The following is a 15,505-nucleotide window of genomic DNA, read 5'->3' as shown; positions in this document are numbered from 1 at the left end:
TAATATGAACATGTATAAAGATCATTGCCGGGGAAGGGACAAAGTGTTTGATGTTGGATATGTGGGAGTACCATATGTTGTATATATGAATTACTGTGATCTAAAACTTTTGTGAAGACAGACAAACTTAATAATTGAAAAAAGAAGAAGAAAATAAAGCATGTAGACACTGAGGAAGACATGGAAGAAATTGCCTTGCCACTGTACATACAGGGCAACATTTATAGCAGTGATAAGGCAAATCATCAAAAACAAAGCTATTTCATTTTTTAATTTTTTGACACCCCAATTTATTTTTACTTAAATTTTTCTAAATTAGTATGTATTCTACATCTAACCTTTAAACCTATCACTATATTCCATTTTACTATTAATGGAACCTGGCAATATATTAAGTTTCATTTTTGAAGAAGTTTTGAATCACAGAGAGGTGCAAATATGGCAGGGGAGGAATACTGGTGTGGGATGTTATTGGTAGGGGATGCATGATTGAAAGTGAGTTTTCCAGGGCATGTATACAGGGTACATAAAAATGTTTGGGTATTTTCATAGTGGTTACAGTTAAAAATGACAACTGAAGGAGTGCTGGGTTCCTAGTCAGAGGGGTTTCTATCACATTCCCCAATGGAAGAGCAACAATCCCTCAAGTGCAATGGCTAAGACCAATAAAGAAGGATGGTCCAACAATGAGCCCTTAATACTAATGACTATGCTTGTGAGCCTGTGCACCTGAAATAAGAACTAGGCCTAGAGCTGCAAGGTGCCTAAGAATTATCTCCTGAGAGCCTCCATTTTGCTCAAATGTGACCACTCTCAAAGCCAAACTCAGCATGTAAATGCATTATATTCCCCCCAGTGTGGGACATGACTCCTGGGGATGAGTCTCCCTGGTGCTGAAGGTTGACTACCAAACACCAGCAGATGATGTAACTAGAAAACATCCTTGAATAAAAGGGTCAACTCAGACCAGCAGAATATCTCAGCCTACATGAAATATCAGCTGTCAAAAATGCTTTTTGTCCTTCAATAAAAGGGGGAAATGGAAAGGACAAAAGAGTTTATATGGCTGTGAGTCTCCAGGAAAGAGTCAGGAGGTCATAAGAGGGGTTGCTCTTATGCATGCCTCAGCAGGGTCCTAGAGACAGCCAAAGTAGATACAAGCCCAGGTATTGGTTCTTCTGAGGGCTACAGAGACCCTCAGGTTCTATGGTCATGGCAGATGGAGTTCAGTTCCATGTCAGTTGGCCCCACTTTGGAGTTTGTGTTCCTGAGTGTGATGGAATTGAACTTAGATGTGATCTCTGTTCACAAGCCTCTCTTGTTAATTTTACCAGACCTGTGGTTGGCACTGGGGGTTGGTGTATGCTCAGGGGACCTGAATCTCTGGACTGTCCATGTGATAGCCAGGCCCTAAACCTCAACAAACCTGCTTCTCCTACTCTCTGGTTTAATGAACTTACTCCAGCCAGGACATAAAGAAGGTCAACCACCACACCAGGGGACCAAGAGTGCCTACAACTGCAAGCAGAATTGCATCCATCCTCCATGTGGAATCTAAGCCCCTCTCGATATAGAGGTGGAGTGAACATAACCATCCTAGGGTCCACAGGATGGAGGAATAGATTATGGACTAAAGTGGACTTACTTTTATTCTATTCTGGATCTATTGTGGTTAGTAATGGAAGAAAATGTAGCATTAATGTGGAGAAAGTGGTCATGGCAGCTGCTGATGGTAGGGAGAGGGAAGAAGAGATATGATGTGGGGGCATTTTCAGGACTTGGAGTTGTCCTGGGTGGTACCACAGGGACAGTTGCTGGGCATTGTAGGTCCTTGCATGGCCCACTGGGTGGGCTGGGTGAGAGTGTAAACTACAATGTAAACCACTATCCATGTGGTGCAGCAGTACTCCAAAATGTATTCACGAAATGTAATGAATGTGCCATGATGATGAAAGTGGTTTGTTGATGTGATAGGAGTGGGGTGAGGGGGTGGGAGCTATATGGGGACCTCATATTTTTTTTAATGTAACATTAAATAAATAAATAAATAAATAAACAATAAAAGGTTATCAGTAATATGCAACATCTTTTTTCATGGTCTATGAATGAACAAACTATATTTACTAATAAATCTATTGTGTGGAAATACAAAGGAAAATGGATACAAGTCCCTTGGGCTAATAGACACTTTTAGTCATAATATACAGAAGAATGTGTGGAAAATATTTCTTGGAATTACCCCTACATTTGAATAGTTGGGAAATAAAAATAATACAGGACAGTATTTGACAATTAACCAAATGTATCATTTTAAAGCCTGTGTTAGAGATCCATTTGTTTTCATAACTGGTAAAATAACTTTTAAGAATGACTCATTGTTTTATGAAAAGTGTACCCTGTTTACTTGTCTATCAGAAAGTGTGTTACAGGATGGAGAAACAATAACAATGGCAAGAAGAAGAGGCATTTAGATACCCATGAAAATGACACAAACTTGGCAATCATCTCCTGAAAGTCAATTACTACTGCATATGGCACAAGAATTCTTGAAACAGATGAAATGATTTATTGAAATTCTTATCATGGAATAATTATAGCTGCTGCTACTGCTGCCATAGCCTTGCATGAAACAGTACAAACACAATATGTACATGATTGGCATAAAAATGCTAGTGATTTGTGGCATAGTTAAGAGCATATAGTTGAACAGTTAAGTAATCAAGTAAATGACTTGGAATCAGTTGTGCTGCATATTGGAGTTCAATTGTATAATTTAAATCTGTTAAGGGGATTGAGGCATGACTGGAATAAGAGTAATTTCTGTATAACTCTACCTGCATATAATTTTTCAGATATAGAGTGGGAGAAGTTAAAAATCATTTAATAGACCATAGGAGTAACAATTCTCTAGAAATAATTGAATTACAAAGGAAAATATTGAAGTTGTCTCACAATCAAATACATGTGGCAAATGATAAAGATGTTTTTTCAGATATGATTTCACACATTACAAAATTTAATCCACTTAATTGGTGGAAATCACAACATTTCTTGTCAGCATTAGGATAGGGTTGATAACATTCATAATTTTGCTCATAATTTTCACCTGTGTTGGACGGTGTTTTAGAATATTGCAAAGTGTGGCATCTATGGGACAGGTGAATAATCTGGTGGTGACAAAAGCACTTCAGTAATTTCCCCAAGTCAAAGAGCTTGGCTGGTAGTCAATGACAGGTAAGACTCTTAAGAGAAGAGCAACCTAAGACAGGCACAGTCACCTTGACTAAAACAAAAAGGGGGAAATATTGGAAACAAAGAACATAATGGTTTTACAAGTAGAGATGTGCTGTTCCCATAATGATGCTTGTAACCTAAGGAATGCACCAGTTAAGCATTCCAGGTAAACAGGATGAAGCTGTCACAGGCAAAAAGAAAAATGAGCAAACATGCTTTGTAGCTTAAAAGAACACTTAGACTTTGTACTCTAAGATATGATCTGTAAGTCCCTTTTGTATACGAGTAGTGTTAATGTGTAGGTATATGTTAGTGCTTGTTCTCATGATAGCTTGAGTATATATAATACTACCTGTAGTTAATAAAGTTGTCTGATGAGTCTTTACTCACAGACCCCCTGAAAAAAAATTAAATGAACTTGTCATGCTAATGATTTAATTAGACACACCTGCAGAACATAAAACTCACCAATTTTACTTATAATTCTTACTCTTTGGTGTGGTTTTTTTCTAAGTTTTTATTATTTCACATTTCTGATTTTACTGCTTTTAAGATTTTTCTGGAAGCAGTGTTGTCTGTAATATGCAAGCTTGTTCTTGGAAATATTTTTATTAGTAATCAGCAACCAGTTAGGAATATTTGAGCAGTATAAATGCAGTTAAGTTTAATTTTGCAGTGTATATAGACAGATATTTAACACATATATTTTGGATTATTACTTTTTTGGAGTACACTTAGATTTAAAGTTCAGGAGTGAGCTAAAGGTTTACTTGTAAGAGGTGAATAATTGTAGGTTTGATACTTTGCAGGACATCAAGAAGGACAGGATATTGGGGTTTGAATGGTATGAGGGTAGGATTTTTTAGTTGAACTGTGACTGGATTTTGGTGGGCAGAAAAGACAAGAACTTTAGTATTTTAGATTTCAGGATTGACAGAGTTTGGTGGAAAAAGTGGGAGCAGAGGAAGGAGTGAGTAGGTGAACAAGTGGCTTCTTTGTGGGTGCAGTAAAAGAGCAGTTGTGAAATTATTGACCTTCATGATTGAGATTGAGGAGTGAGTTAAGGGTTTAGGGACTTTGGGAAGGGCAGAGTAAGTGGCTTTCATATTAATAAGAAATGAAATTGGCTTACCTGCTACCATCAGAGTTACCTGAGACTCTGCTTTGGTGATAAGTGTGGGGGCCTGCATGGTTTGGGGTACATTTAATTGTCTGCTGTCTGTTCCAGAAGGTCTGGGAGATTGAATCTGGGGGTTGGGTCTGACTGGTTAACTGATGCCTTTTTGCCTTGATAGGCCTGAGGACGACAGACTTCCAGTGGATTCCTTGCTTGCACAGCAGGCATAACCTCTGAAGAGGTTGTAGGTTTGGGCACTGCTTGGCCCAGTGCCCAGGCTTTCTGCATTTGAAGCATGGCCTTGGTGGATTTTTGTATTTGCCTAGGATGGGGCAACTGTTGGCAACTCTGGAAGGTGGATAATTTACAGCTTTTTGTTCCCCTTGGGGGCTGCTGTGGCTCTGACAGGGCTGTTGGCAGTGTTTTGTTGATTTATAGTATTTGCAAGCATTTGGGCTGCAAGACAAATATGTTCTTCTTCTTCTGGGGATAGACAGGTGGAAAGAATTATACACAGGCTTTCAGAGAAAGTTCCTAACTGGTCCTTTATCTGGCTTAAATATGAGAGTGAGAAAGGAATGTGTACTCTAATCCTTCAGCTCCTGCTACTTCCTGGAGGGGTAAGAGAGGAACTGGCATCTGTGTGGAGTTAGGAGCCTGCATGCTGATAGAGTTGGAGTGCTGTGGTGCAGAAGGAGGGTGAGGTGGTCTCTGCAAGTGCATATGAGGAGGGGAGAAGGGAGGGGTAGAAGGCAGTGGTGATGAAGGGTGGGGAAGAAGGGGTGCAGGGTTAGCCCAGAGATAATTCTGGAGGATTATATGGAGGAGGTAATGGGGGGATGTGATCTGAGGGATCAAAGTTGGAGTGTTCAGAAGTTCTAGTGGATAGAAGTGATGAAGAGGAAGATTTCTGAGGAGGTTTCTCATGTAAAAGAAGATTTTGGCAGGGAGAGCAGGATTGGCAGAGGGAGGGAAAGAAGGAAAAGGAATGCCTGAATGTAAGGGATCTCTGACCATCTGCCATTGCACTGGATAAAGTTCTCTAATTCTTGGAATTTGAAAGTGCCATTTTCTGGCCATTGACTTTCATTGTCCAATTTGTGTTGCAGTCACACAGAGGTTGAATAGAAAATGAGGACATACTTCTTGGATCCTCCATAAGACAATGTCCCAGAAAGCAGCTGGCCTTTAGCTTGGGCCCCAGGATGAAGACACATGGAACAGATTTGAAGTCCAACCTGAGCCTAGAGTCCAGGAGAGACAAGGAAATCACCTGCATATTCCTGCCTGCTTTGCTCACCATGCTTGATGGTTCAGATTTAAAGGAGCTAACAAATAAAAAAGAAAATGTCAAACTATAAAGAGATATCATTTCACACCTTACCGAATGGACATTATTATAAATAAAAAACAAACAAATTTTTAAAAAACCCAGAAAACTACAAGCTGAGGAGGATGCAGAGAAATAGGAGCACTCTTTCACTGTTGGTAGAAATGTAAAATTGTGCAGCCTCTGTGGAAGACATATTGGCAGTTCTTCAGGAAGCTAAATATAGAAATGTCATATGATCTGGCAATCCCACTACCAAGAATATATTTGGAAGAACTGAAAATAAGGATGAGAACAGATATTTGCTCATGGATGTTCATAGCAGCATTATTCAAAGTTGCTAAAAGATGATGCAAGCCAAATGTCCATCAACCAATGAATGGATAAACAAAATGTGATATATACATATGCTGGAATGCTATTCAGATGTAAGAAGAAATGAAGTCAGTGTGACAACATGGGTGAACCTTAAGGACATTATGTTTAGTGAAATAATCCAGATACAAATATTGTGTGGTCTCACCTATATTAACTAAATATGATTAATAAATTCATGGAGTTAAACTATAAAGTATAGGTTACTAGGAGACAGAATGTGGCTTGAGAAAGGGGAACTGATGCAGAATGCATGTAGAATGTTTTACAAGGTGGATTATAAAAATGTGGAAATGGATAGAGTTGATGGTAATACATTATAGTGAGTATAACTAACACTGATGATTTTTAAAAGTGAATGTGGCTGAAGGGAGTAGTCTAAGGAGGTTAATGCAACTGAAAGAAAACTAGAGGATAATCTAGAGAATGTATAACATAGTGATTTCAGTGGTGGATGATGATTGTGGCTAATAGTACAGATACAAAGATATTCCTCTATTATAAGGTGTTAAGAATAAAGGGATACATGGGAAAAATGCAACTAATGTATAGACTTTAGTTAACAGTAATATTGTAATTTTTTACAGCAATGACAAAGAAGGCACTCTGTCAATGTTAAAGGTCAATAATGGGAGAGTTAAAGGGGGTATGGGATTTTTCCTTTTGGAATAATGAAAATGTTTTGAAATGGACTGAGCTGATGACAGCACAAATCTGTGATGAAACTGAGAGCCACCGTGAGTACACTTTGGATGGCTGTATAACACAGTGAACCCTGTGGAGAATGATGGACCTTTTACACAGATATGAACATCCACTCTTCCTTAGGAAACCATTTTCTCACAGTCCCGGGCACTGGATTATATGTCCTATAGCCAGCAGTCCCTTGCCCCAGGCAACCACAACTTGGCTGCTCTCTGACAGTGTTCTATAGGAGAGCTCTGTCAGCTGCCTCCTACAGGTGGAGCAACTTCTAGAGTGATGAACCTGCAATGAGTGCCCTGGTTCAGTCCCTCAGGGCTTCACAGGTCAGATTGGGCAGAGCATGTGTGCTCACAGTATGTGCATGAGGGTGGATCAGGGGCTCACACTGGGAATGAAGGCTAACTCCATGCGAAGCCAGTAAGGGATAGGGAAGGAGCCAGCCATGGTACCATGGGATCCTACCTCTTTTAAGATCCTACATCTTACAGCCACAAAGTTCCACCAGCTCACAGGTTAGCTGGCTCAACCCAAGTGAAGCCCACAGCTCTGAGCCTCCAGGTCAAGTTCTTTGAGCACCATGGCCAGATATAAATGTTGCTGCACCTACAGCCAGAGCAGGTGCCAATGCCATAGATGAAGGGGATGTCGCAGATGAAGGAGGCGATGCAGCCCGAGGCAGAGAAGGTGCGACTGCAGATACTCTGCAGTGTGTATGATACTAAATGCACAAAATAGCAAATTCAACCCACTCCTGCCTGAGAATTTTATCACACTTCAAGACTCTCTTGCCATATCTTGAAAGTTCCAACATCCCAATGAAACACAGGAGCCTGCTAACAAACAATGCCACCTGCCAATAAATGTTGGAAAAAAAAAAAAGATCCTATGTCTTAAATGACAACATGGATGAACCTAGAGGGCATTATGTTGAGCAAAGCAAGCCAGACACAAAAGGACAAATACTGTATGATTGCATTACTATGAACCAAATATATTGTGTAACATACTGTATGATTTTTTAAAGTACATGTATCCAGTATATTTAATTGAGAAATGTATGTTTTTATTCAACTGTTTTCATTTTAGTTTTTAGTTGTTTATATTTTCAATGATTAAATGTACAAAATAAAGTTATTTTTAAAAAATACACTGTAACTACCAAAAAAATAGAAAATGAGCTTTTTAGGTCTGATGTCTCTTTCCAGGTACAGAGTTTTAAGGTTATGAAGGAGACAGCTCAGAGGCATGGTTTGGAGGGGGGTGGCAAAATTGAATTTTCCATTTTAGGTGGCTGGGGTGAGACTAAGGATCTCTAAGACAGGGGAGATTCTGAGTGAGACAGGCATCCCTGAATCAGTCAGATATCTCCAAGGAAACAGGAAACAATGATTGGAGCCAGATATCTCTGGAGCCAAGGGGTTTCTTCCCATGAGGATGCAGGCCTTCCACCCACTGTGGCCTTTGGGGACAGTGAAAATCACTGATATAGTGCTAGGATTTTTCCCATAGGTTGTGCTGGACAATGGAAAAGGAGATAGAGAGAGAGAGTAGGATTCTCCAGCAGAGAAATCCTTAACTCAACCAGCTGAGATTTGATGTCCAGTGCTGGACGGTCATTTGGCCATGGCAGAGGGGAGATTCCTCACCAATCAACCAGTCTCAACATGACCCCAGTCCTTGGTTTTTGGCACCAAATGTTGGAGAGAAAGGGGGAGCTCACTGGTATATGGAGACTGATTAAAGACAGAAAGTTTATTAGGAAGCTCTCCCAGTGGAGGGGATCTTAAGAATAGACTTTGGCCTACCTGCCAGCATTGTAGGGGTCTGAAGAGAGACTTCAGCCCACTTCTAGAAAGGGGGGATTTGAATTTATATAGTACATTCCTAGGTGGGGAAATGATATTCAGTGGGAGGCGGTTGAGGGTCTGAGTGAGGTGCAGGGGCCAATAGGAAGCCCTAGAGGTGAAAAATTTTTCCTTGTATTGCTAGAGGGTAGTGGGTTAGGGAGTTATGTTTTCTTGGAATGCTGGTGGAGCAGGTGGTGCTTTGATCTGCAGGGAGAGAAGGACTTTATCTCCCTTTACTCCAGTTTCCATGTGGTTTCTTTGTTCAACCTTAGGGGAAGTGATGTGTTTTCAGACATGTAGGTTTAAAAGGTGGAGGGACATGTCTTTCCTTAATGCATATCAGGGGGAACTGAGTCAAAGCTTGTTAATTATTGCAAACCTAGTGAGAGGGAACCTTTAACAGCAGGAACCTATTCAGAGCATAGGCAGTGCTTAATACAAGAGGCCAAGCCACTATGTCAAGACCTCATTGTTGTTGCAAGTAACTAAGAATCATTTCCTTCAATGAGTTAATCTTGATGGTTACCATGAGTCTTGATGGAAAGTAGAGGTAGGGAGGAATGAAGATGTAATGTGGGACATTTGGGGGGTGATGAGATTGTTCTACATGATCTTGCAATGATGAATACAGACCATGTCAACCTTCATTAAAATCTATAAAATTGTATGGTCCAAAATGTACACCATTGTGTGAGTCATTGACCATAGTTATTAGCAATGTTTCAATATTTATACATCAATTGTAACAAATATACCACCCACATGTAAAACATTATTAATAGGTGAAAGAGGAAAATGGGGAAGAGGGTGGGTATATATGAACCACCTATATTCTGTACATGAATTTTCTGTAAACTAAAGCTTCATTGAATACAAAATGAAAAAATAATACACTGGGTGAATAAACAGAAGAAAATGTCACTGTACATACAATACAACAGATCTTACAGTGAGGAAAGACATAATGTCAATTTTTTCATTTTTTATTATTTCAAACTTTTAAAAATTTTCTTTTTTATTCATTATTTTAAAAACTATCATTATTATGTCATTTATATATATAATTATATGGCTGTATTTGATTACTTTGTTGGCTCATATTTTGAAGAAGCTTTGGATCACAGAAGGGTTACAGTTCTGGCAAGGGAGGATAATTGGTGTGGAGTGTCAGAGATGGGGGATGGATGCATGGGAGGTGTCTCACCTGGGGCATACCTATAAGGTATATGAATGTTTTCAAATGTTCATGGGGTATGATCACAGGTCAAGATGGGTGGAGATTCACACAACAGTCAAAGGAATATCAAATTCCCATCCTGGGGAATTCTACCACATTCTCTAATGGGACAAGAATCCCCTGAGGACAGCAGCAGTGATTAGTGAAGGAGAATGAATCATTGATGGCCCTTGATAGTGATGCCTATACTTATAAACCATTTATTTTAAACTGAAACTTAGCCTAGTATTGTACATTGCCTAAGAGTTACCTTCTGAGAGATTTATTTTTGCTCAAAGGTGGCCTCTCTCCAAGCCAATCTCAGCATATAAATGCATTACCTTCCCCAGGTGTGAGACATGACTCCCAGAGATGAGTATTCCTGGCACTGAGGGATTAGCACCAACTAGCAATGAAACTGGAAAAAGACCTTGATCAAAAGGGGGAAATGGTAAAGACAAATAAGTTTATATGGCTAAGAGACTTCAAAGTGAGTCAGTGGGTCATTCCAGAGGTTACACTTATGCATGTCTCAGCAGGAACTCATTGACTGCCCAAGAAAATATTCCCTCAAATAGCAGGGTTCCTGGGGCTCTGGAGACATCCAGACACTATAGGCAGGGCAGACAGCTCAGGATTTGGTGCTCCGCCAGCAGGCCTTGTTTTGGAATTTATGTTCCCCAGTGTGATAGAGTTGTATTCAGATGTGGTTTTCCTACCCATACTCTTCTGACCCTTCTATTTGAACCTATAGTTAGTACTAGAGTTGATAGGTGTATGTCCAAGAGACATAAATCTTTGGGCTTCCCATGTAAAATTTGGGCCCTGAACCTCAACAGAGCTGTGACACCTACTGTGCAATTCATCAGACTAACCCAGACAACTAAAAGGGAGATTTTGATTGACAACAACCATCTCAAGGAACAGAAAGTCTGCAACTGTAAGCAAGATAATCTCATCTATCTGACCCATGGGATCTAAGCCCCCTCTCAATTAGGGGTGGAGTGCACATCACCATCCCAGAATCCTCAAGTATGGCAAATGAATAATGGGCTAGAGTAGACCTACTGTTATTCCACTACAAACTTACTGTTGTCCTAGCAATGGAAGAATGCTTATCACTGATGTGGATGCAGTGGCCATTGGAAGTTCTGAGTGGAGGGAGAAGGAAAAATAGGTGTAATTGGGGGGTATCTTTGGAACTTGGGAATTTTCCTTAATGACATTACAATGACAGATACAGGCCATTGTATATCTTGTAATAACTTGCAAAAATGTATATGAGAGAGTATAAACTACAATGTAAACTATAATCTACACTTAGTGGCAATGCCCCAAGATGTGTTTCTCAATTGTGGCAAATGTACCACACTTATGAAGGATGTTGTCATTGTGGGAAAATATGGGAGTGGTAGGGAGCAGGACATATGGAAATCCCCTATATTTTTTAAGTAACATTTATGTAATCTAAGTTTCTTTTAAAAAATAAAAATGTATATTTAAAAAAGTAGTTAGGTTCATTTAATATGTTATAAGTTGAATGGAAAGTTTTAAAAAGTGTACAAACATTAGAAGGGATTTTCTAACCTTCTGTTAATCAAAGTTGTATGGGTAAAATATCCATATAAATATTTAAAGATTGTGTAAAATCCCTAGAGATTTAACAATGTTTCCTGAATTACACTATATAACAGTGTATTTATTATTATTTTTATGATACTGTATGTCACAGAAACAACCTCCCCAACTGGGAATCAAGAGGCAATGCTTTGGTATGTACTCATCTAATTTGCCCCACCTCCACTGAAGAGGCAGCCCTATGGCTACATAAAAAGTGTGGTCACCAGGGGGCTGCCACAGGCTTGTGCTTGACAGTATATTATCATGAGTAAAATAAAGTAACACCAGCACCATATGCAGCAGTCCCAAACACTGTTGATTTATTGCAAGAAATTGGTACCCAATTTTGTCACTATAACTTCATTTTAGATCTTGTTATTGCTTTCTTTAGTATTTCCTTAGACAAGTCAAGTCAACCTGCATTCATCTTCATTTAGGAAGGACAACAGTGTATTGTACAGTGCTTCCCCAAGGCTATATACATAGTACAACCATTTGTCATGGCCTCATGACAAAGGATCTGACAGCATGGAAGAAACCTGTAGCTTTAGCCCTATTTCATTATATTAATGATAATATGTTAACTAGTAATTTTCTTTCAGAATTAAAAGGAGCATCAGAGACAATAGAACCTCTTCTTGAGAGTCAGGGATGAAAAATCAATCAGGACAAACTGCAAGTCCCTAACTGCTCTGTCAAATTATCAGGCATTCTTTGGTCAGGTAAGACAAAAGCTATATTCTCTGTTGAATCAATAATGTACAATGTTTTCCCATACCACAAACCCCAAAAGAGTTCATGGCTTTTCTTGAGTTGTTGGGGTATTGGAGACTGTTCATTCCTCACTTAGCTCAAATATTGAAACCATCGTATGTAGAAAGGTTGTACATGGGAGTGGGATGACCCCCAGAAGGCTGCTTTTAAAGAAGCAAAGAGGGTAATAACACAGTCATACACAAGCACTACAGTGAGGTGGACGCTGACTTACTCTGTGAATTATATGTGGCCAACAATGATATTGGCTTTGGGTATGGTTTGTGGCAAAGGCAATATTTTAAGAGAGTAACCTTGGGTTTTGGTCAAAATTATGGACAGGGCCTGGGTTATGATATAACCCCTTAGGGAAGCAGCTATGTGCAGCAAAATGCCTTGTTGCAGGTAGAAAGTTTAACCCAAAAGTGTCCAGTCATTCTGAAGATTGCCATCACTATCCAGGGTTAGATCACAGATACCAGGAACAGACCTTGCTCAAGAGTGCACAATTGAGTACCTTAACAAAGTGGAAATCTTATCAGCTGCAGCAGAGTGTCTTCAACACTAGCCCATTAAGTACCAAAATGCATAAAATCCTAGGCCCACTGCCTTATGTGGAAGATTCTTCAGTCCAAATTACAACCCCTAAATTCCCCATTGAAGAGTCCAATAAAGAAGGCATAGGAACAGTTCCAGAGAATTTATGGTGCATGGACAATTTGACTAGCTGACAACCTCCTGCATGGACAGTCATGGCTGTGCAACCCAGCACTGGCACTATTTGGTGAGAAACAGGCACCATTCAAAGCAGTCAATGGCTGAATTAAGAATGGTGTGTATGACTGAGTACATGAGCCAAAAAAAAATGCATTATCAATCTGTACTGATAACTGGGCAGTGTACAAAGGCCTTGCCACCTGGATGGCAACTTGGAAACAAAAAAATGGACTATCATGGGCTGCCCTCTGTGGGGGATAGATCTATGGAAGGACATCTGGGATGTCTGCCAGTGGTGACAAGTAACTGTCTACCATGTTGCTGTCCACTCCTCTAACACCCTTCTTGGGAATATAGAGGGAGATGCCATCTGTGTCCCTGCCTATTCCTCTAATATTCCTCAGGAATGCTGAGGCAAAGCCATACCACTGAGACCCTAGAACTAGTGGAATGGCTCCACAGAAGAAGACATTGTGGCTATTATCAGACCCTGTGGTGCTTAGCCCAGTGGTTCCAGCTTCCTGTCACTCACCAGAAGCTCATGAACATCTCACATGAGTGTTCATCATGCTCACTTCAACATAATCACTGCAATAATTACCTCTTTGAATGGGACATATCAGATCAAGCACAAACTCCAGTAGCATGAAGGCAAGTGGATTACATCATTCCCCTCCCACTCTTGGAATGGGTCAGGGTATGCTTTCATTGCCACAGACACTGCCACAGCATTCTTGTTGGCCTTCCCAGTAGGAAAGGCCAAACAGTGGGCCATTATTCACTGTTTCAAAAAGGTATGTGCTGTACAAAGTGTGCCTGCCCAAAGTAAGTGACTGAGGAACTCCATAAACCAGTCACCTCACACAGTTTTGGGTGATGGACAAAATATTGCTTGGACTTTCCATTTAGCCTATAATCCCACTAGAGCAGGTCTAAAGAAAGGATGAATAACTTTTTAAAGAAACAAATAAAAGGCAGAGATCTTTACAACAATGGACTAAGAGACTGTATGTAATCTTGATCCATTTAAATTTGGTGCTGGGGCTGCTGCCCCTGCTCCAGTTGAATGGCTAACAGCAGGACCAATGCAAGTGCTGAGAATACAAGTTAAAGGACCAATAGCTCTACAGCTCAAAAGAGGAAGTAATAATAATCTGTTGTTGCCTGTGCCTCAAACTATACAAACTGAGGAAAATGAGGTCCTTTGACCATGGTACTTACCTATGCAGGCTTCCTGGTTAGGAATATGAAGCCCATTGTGAATAGAAGTTGCCCAAAGCATTGTTATAAGACTACGTGCCATTAAAGTATTTATTAGTAACACCCCACATCAGTGTTTAAAGGTCAGCTTTAGAATGCATAAATTGGAGTATCAAAAAATGAAAAAATGAAAAAACTTTGTTTTTGATGATTTACCTGTCATCACTGCAATAGGTGTTGCCCTGTATGTACAGTGGCAAGGCAATTTCTTTCATTTCTTCATCAGTGTCTACATCCTTTCTCTTTTTTTTCTTCTAATTATTAAGTTTGTCTTCACAAAAGTTTTAGATCACAGTAATTCACATATACAATATAGTGTACTCCCACATATCCAACATCAAACACTTTGTCCCTTCCCCAGCAATTATCTTTTTACATGTTCATATTATATTTGCTGCAGCTGATGTACAGATATTGAAACATAGCTTTCAAACATGATTCCATTTGAGTTTACATTATGACTTTTATTTTAGATTATATAATTTTCTAAATTTTTAGTTATAAATGTTTTACATTATGGTTTACATTTTAGCCTATAGACTTTTATACATTTTTGGTGTAATTTAGATTGTCCTATATCCATCTTTGCATGATCTTGTATAACACTTCCATTGCCCCACAGTTACACTGATTCCATTTATTCAAATGGGGGACACATAGTTGGGAGAGAGTTCTCCAGGGCATGTATACAGGGTCCATAAAAATGTTTGGATATTTTCATAGTAGTTACAGTAAAAAACAACAACTGAGGGAGTGCTGAGTTCCTAGCCAGGGGAGCTCTATCACATTCCTCAATGGGACAGCAACAATCCCCAAGTGAAATGGCAAAGACCAATAAAGAAGGATGATCCAACAATGAGCCCTTGATACTGATGACTATGCTTATGAGCCTGTGCACCTGAAATATGAACTATGCCTAGAGCTGCAGGATGCCTAAGAGTTACCTCCTGAGAGCCTCCGTGTTGCTCAAATGTGGCCACTCTCTAAGCCAAGCTCAGCATGTAGATGCGTTACCTTCCCCCAGCATGGGACATGACTTTGGGGATGAGGCTCCCTGGTGTTTACTACCAAACACCAGCTGATGATGTAACTAGAAAGAGACCTTGAATAAAAGGGTCAACTCAGACCAGCAGAATATCTCAGCCTACATGCAATATCAGGTGTTAAAAACTGCTTTTTGACCTTGAATAAAAGGGGGAAATGGAAAGGACAAATTAGTTTATATGGCTATGAGTCTCCAAAAAAGAGTTGGGAGGTCATCAGAGGGGTTGGGCTTACACGCGCCTCAGCAGGGTCCCAGAGAGAGCCAAAGTAGATACAAGCCCAGGTGC

At 39.9% G+C, this 15,505-nt stretch overlaps 1 protein-coding gene across 1 annotated transcript in view; it reads right to left on the bottom strand.

Moving 5' to 3' along the window:
* The window catches only part of LOC139439600 (olfactory receptor 14I1-like), a 68,312-nt gene that overhangs the window by 28,596 nt on the left and 24,211 nt on the right, over positions 1-15,505 (bottom strand). Inside the window, exons 2-3 of the mRNA XM_071217154.1 lie at positions 7,369-7,479; positions 5,652-5,679 (exon numbers count right to left, since the gene is read on the bottom strand). Of these exons, the coding sequence (XP_071073255.1) occupies positions 5,652-5,679; positions 7,369-7,479 (139 nt within the window). The remainder of the gene's footprint in view (positions 1-5,651; positions 5,680-7,368; positions 7,480-15,505) is intronic.

Source organism: Dasypus novemcinctus, chromosome 9 (genome assembly GCF_030445035.2).
Source record: "Dasypus novemcinctus isolate mDasNov1 chromosome 9, mDasNov1.1.hap2, whole genome shotgun sequence".
NCBI classification, from domain to species: Eukaryota; Metazoa; Chordata; class Mammalia; order Cingulata; family Dasypodidae; genus Dasypus; species Dasypus novemcinctus.
The sequence above is the reverse complement of the archived record's forward strand: the minus strand, read 5'-3'. Positions and strand labels throughout refer to the sequence as shown.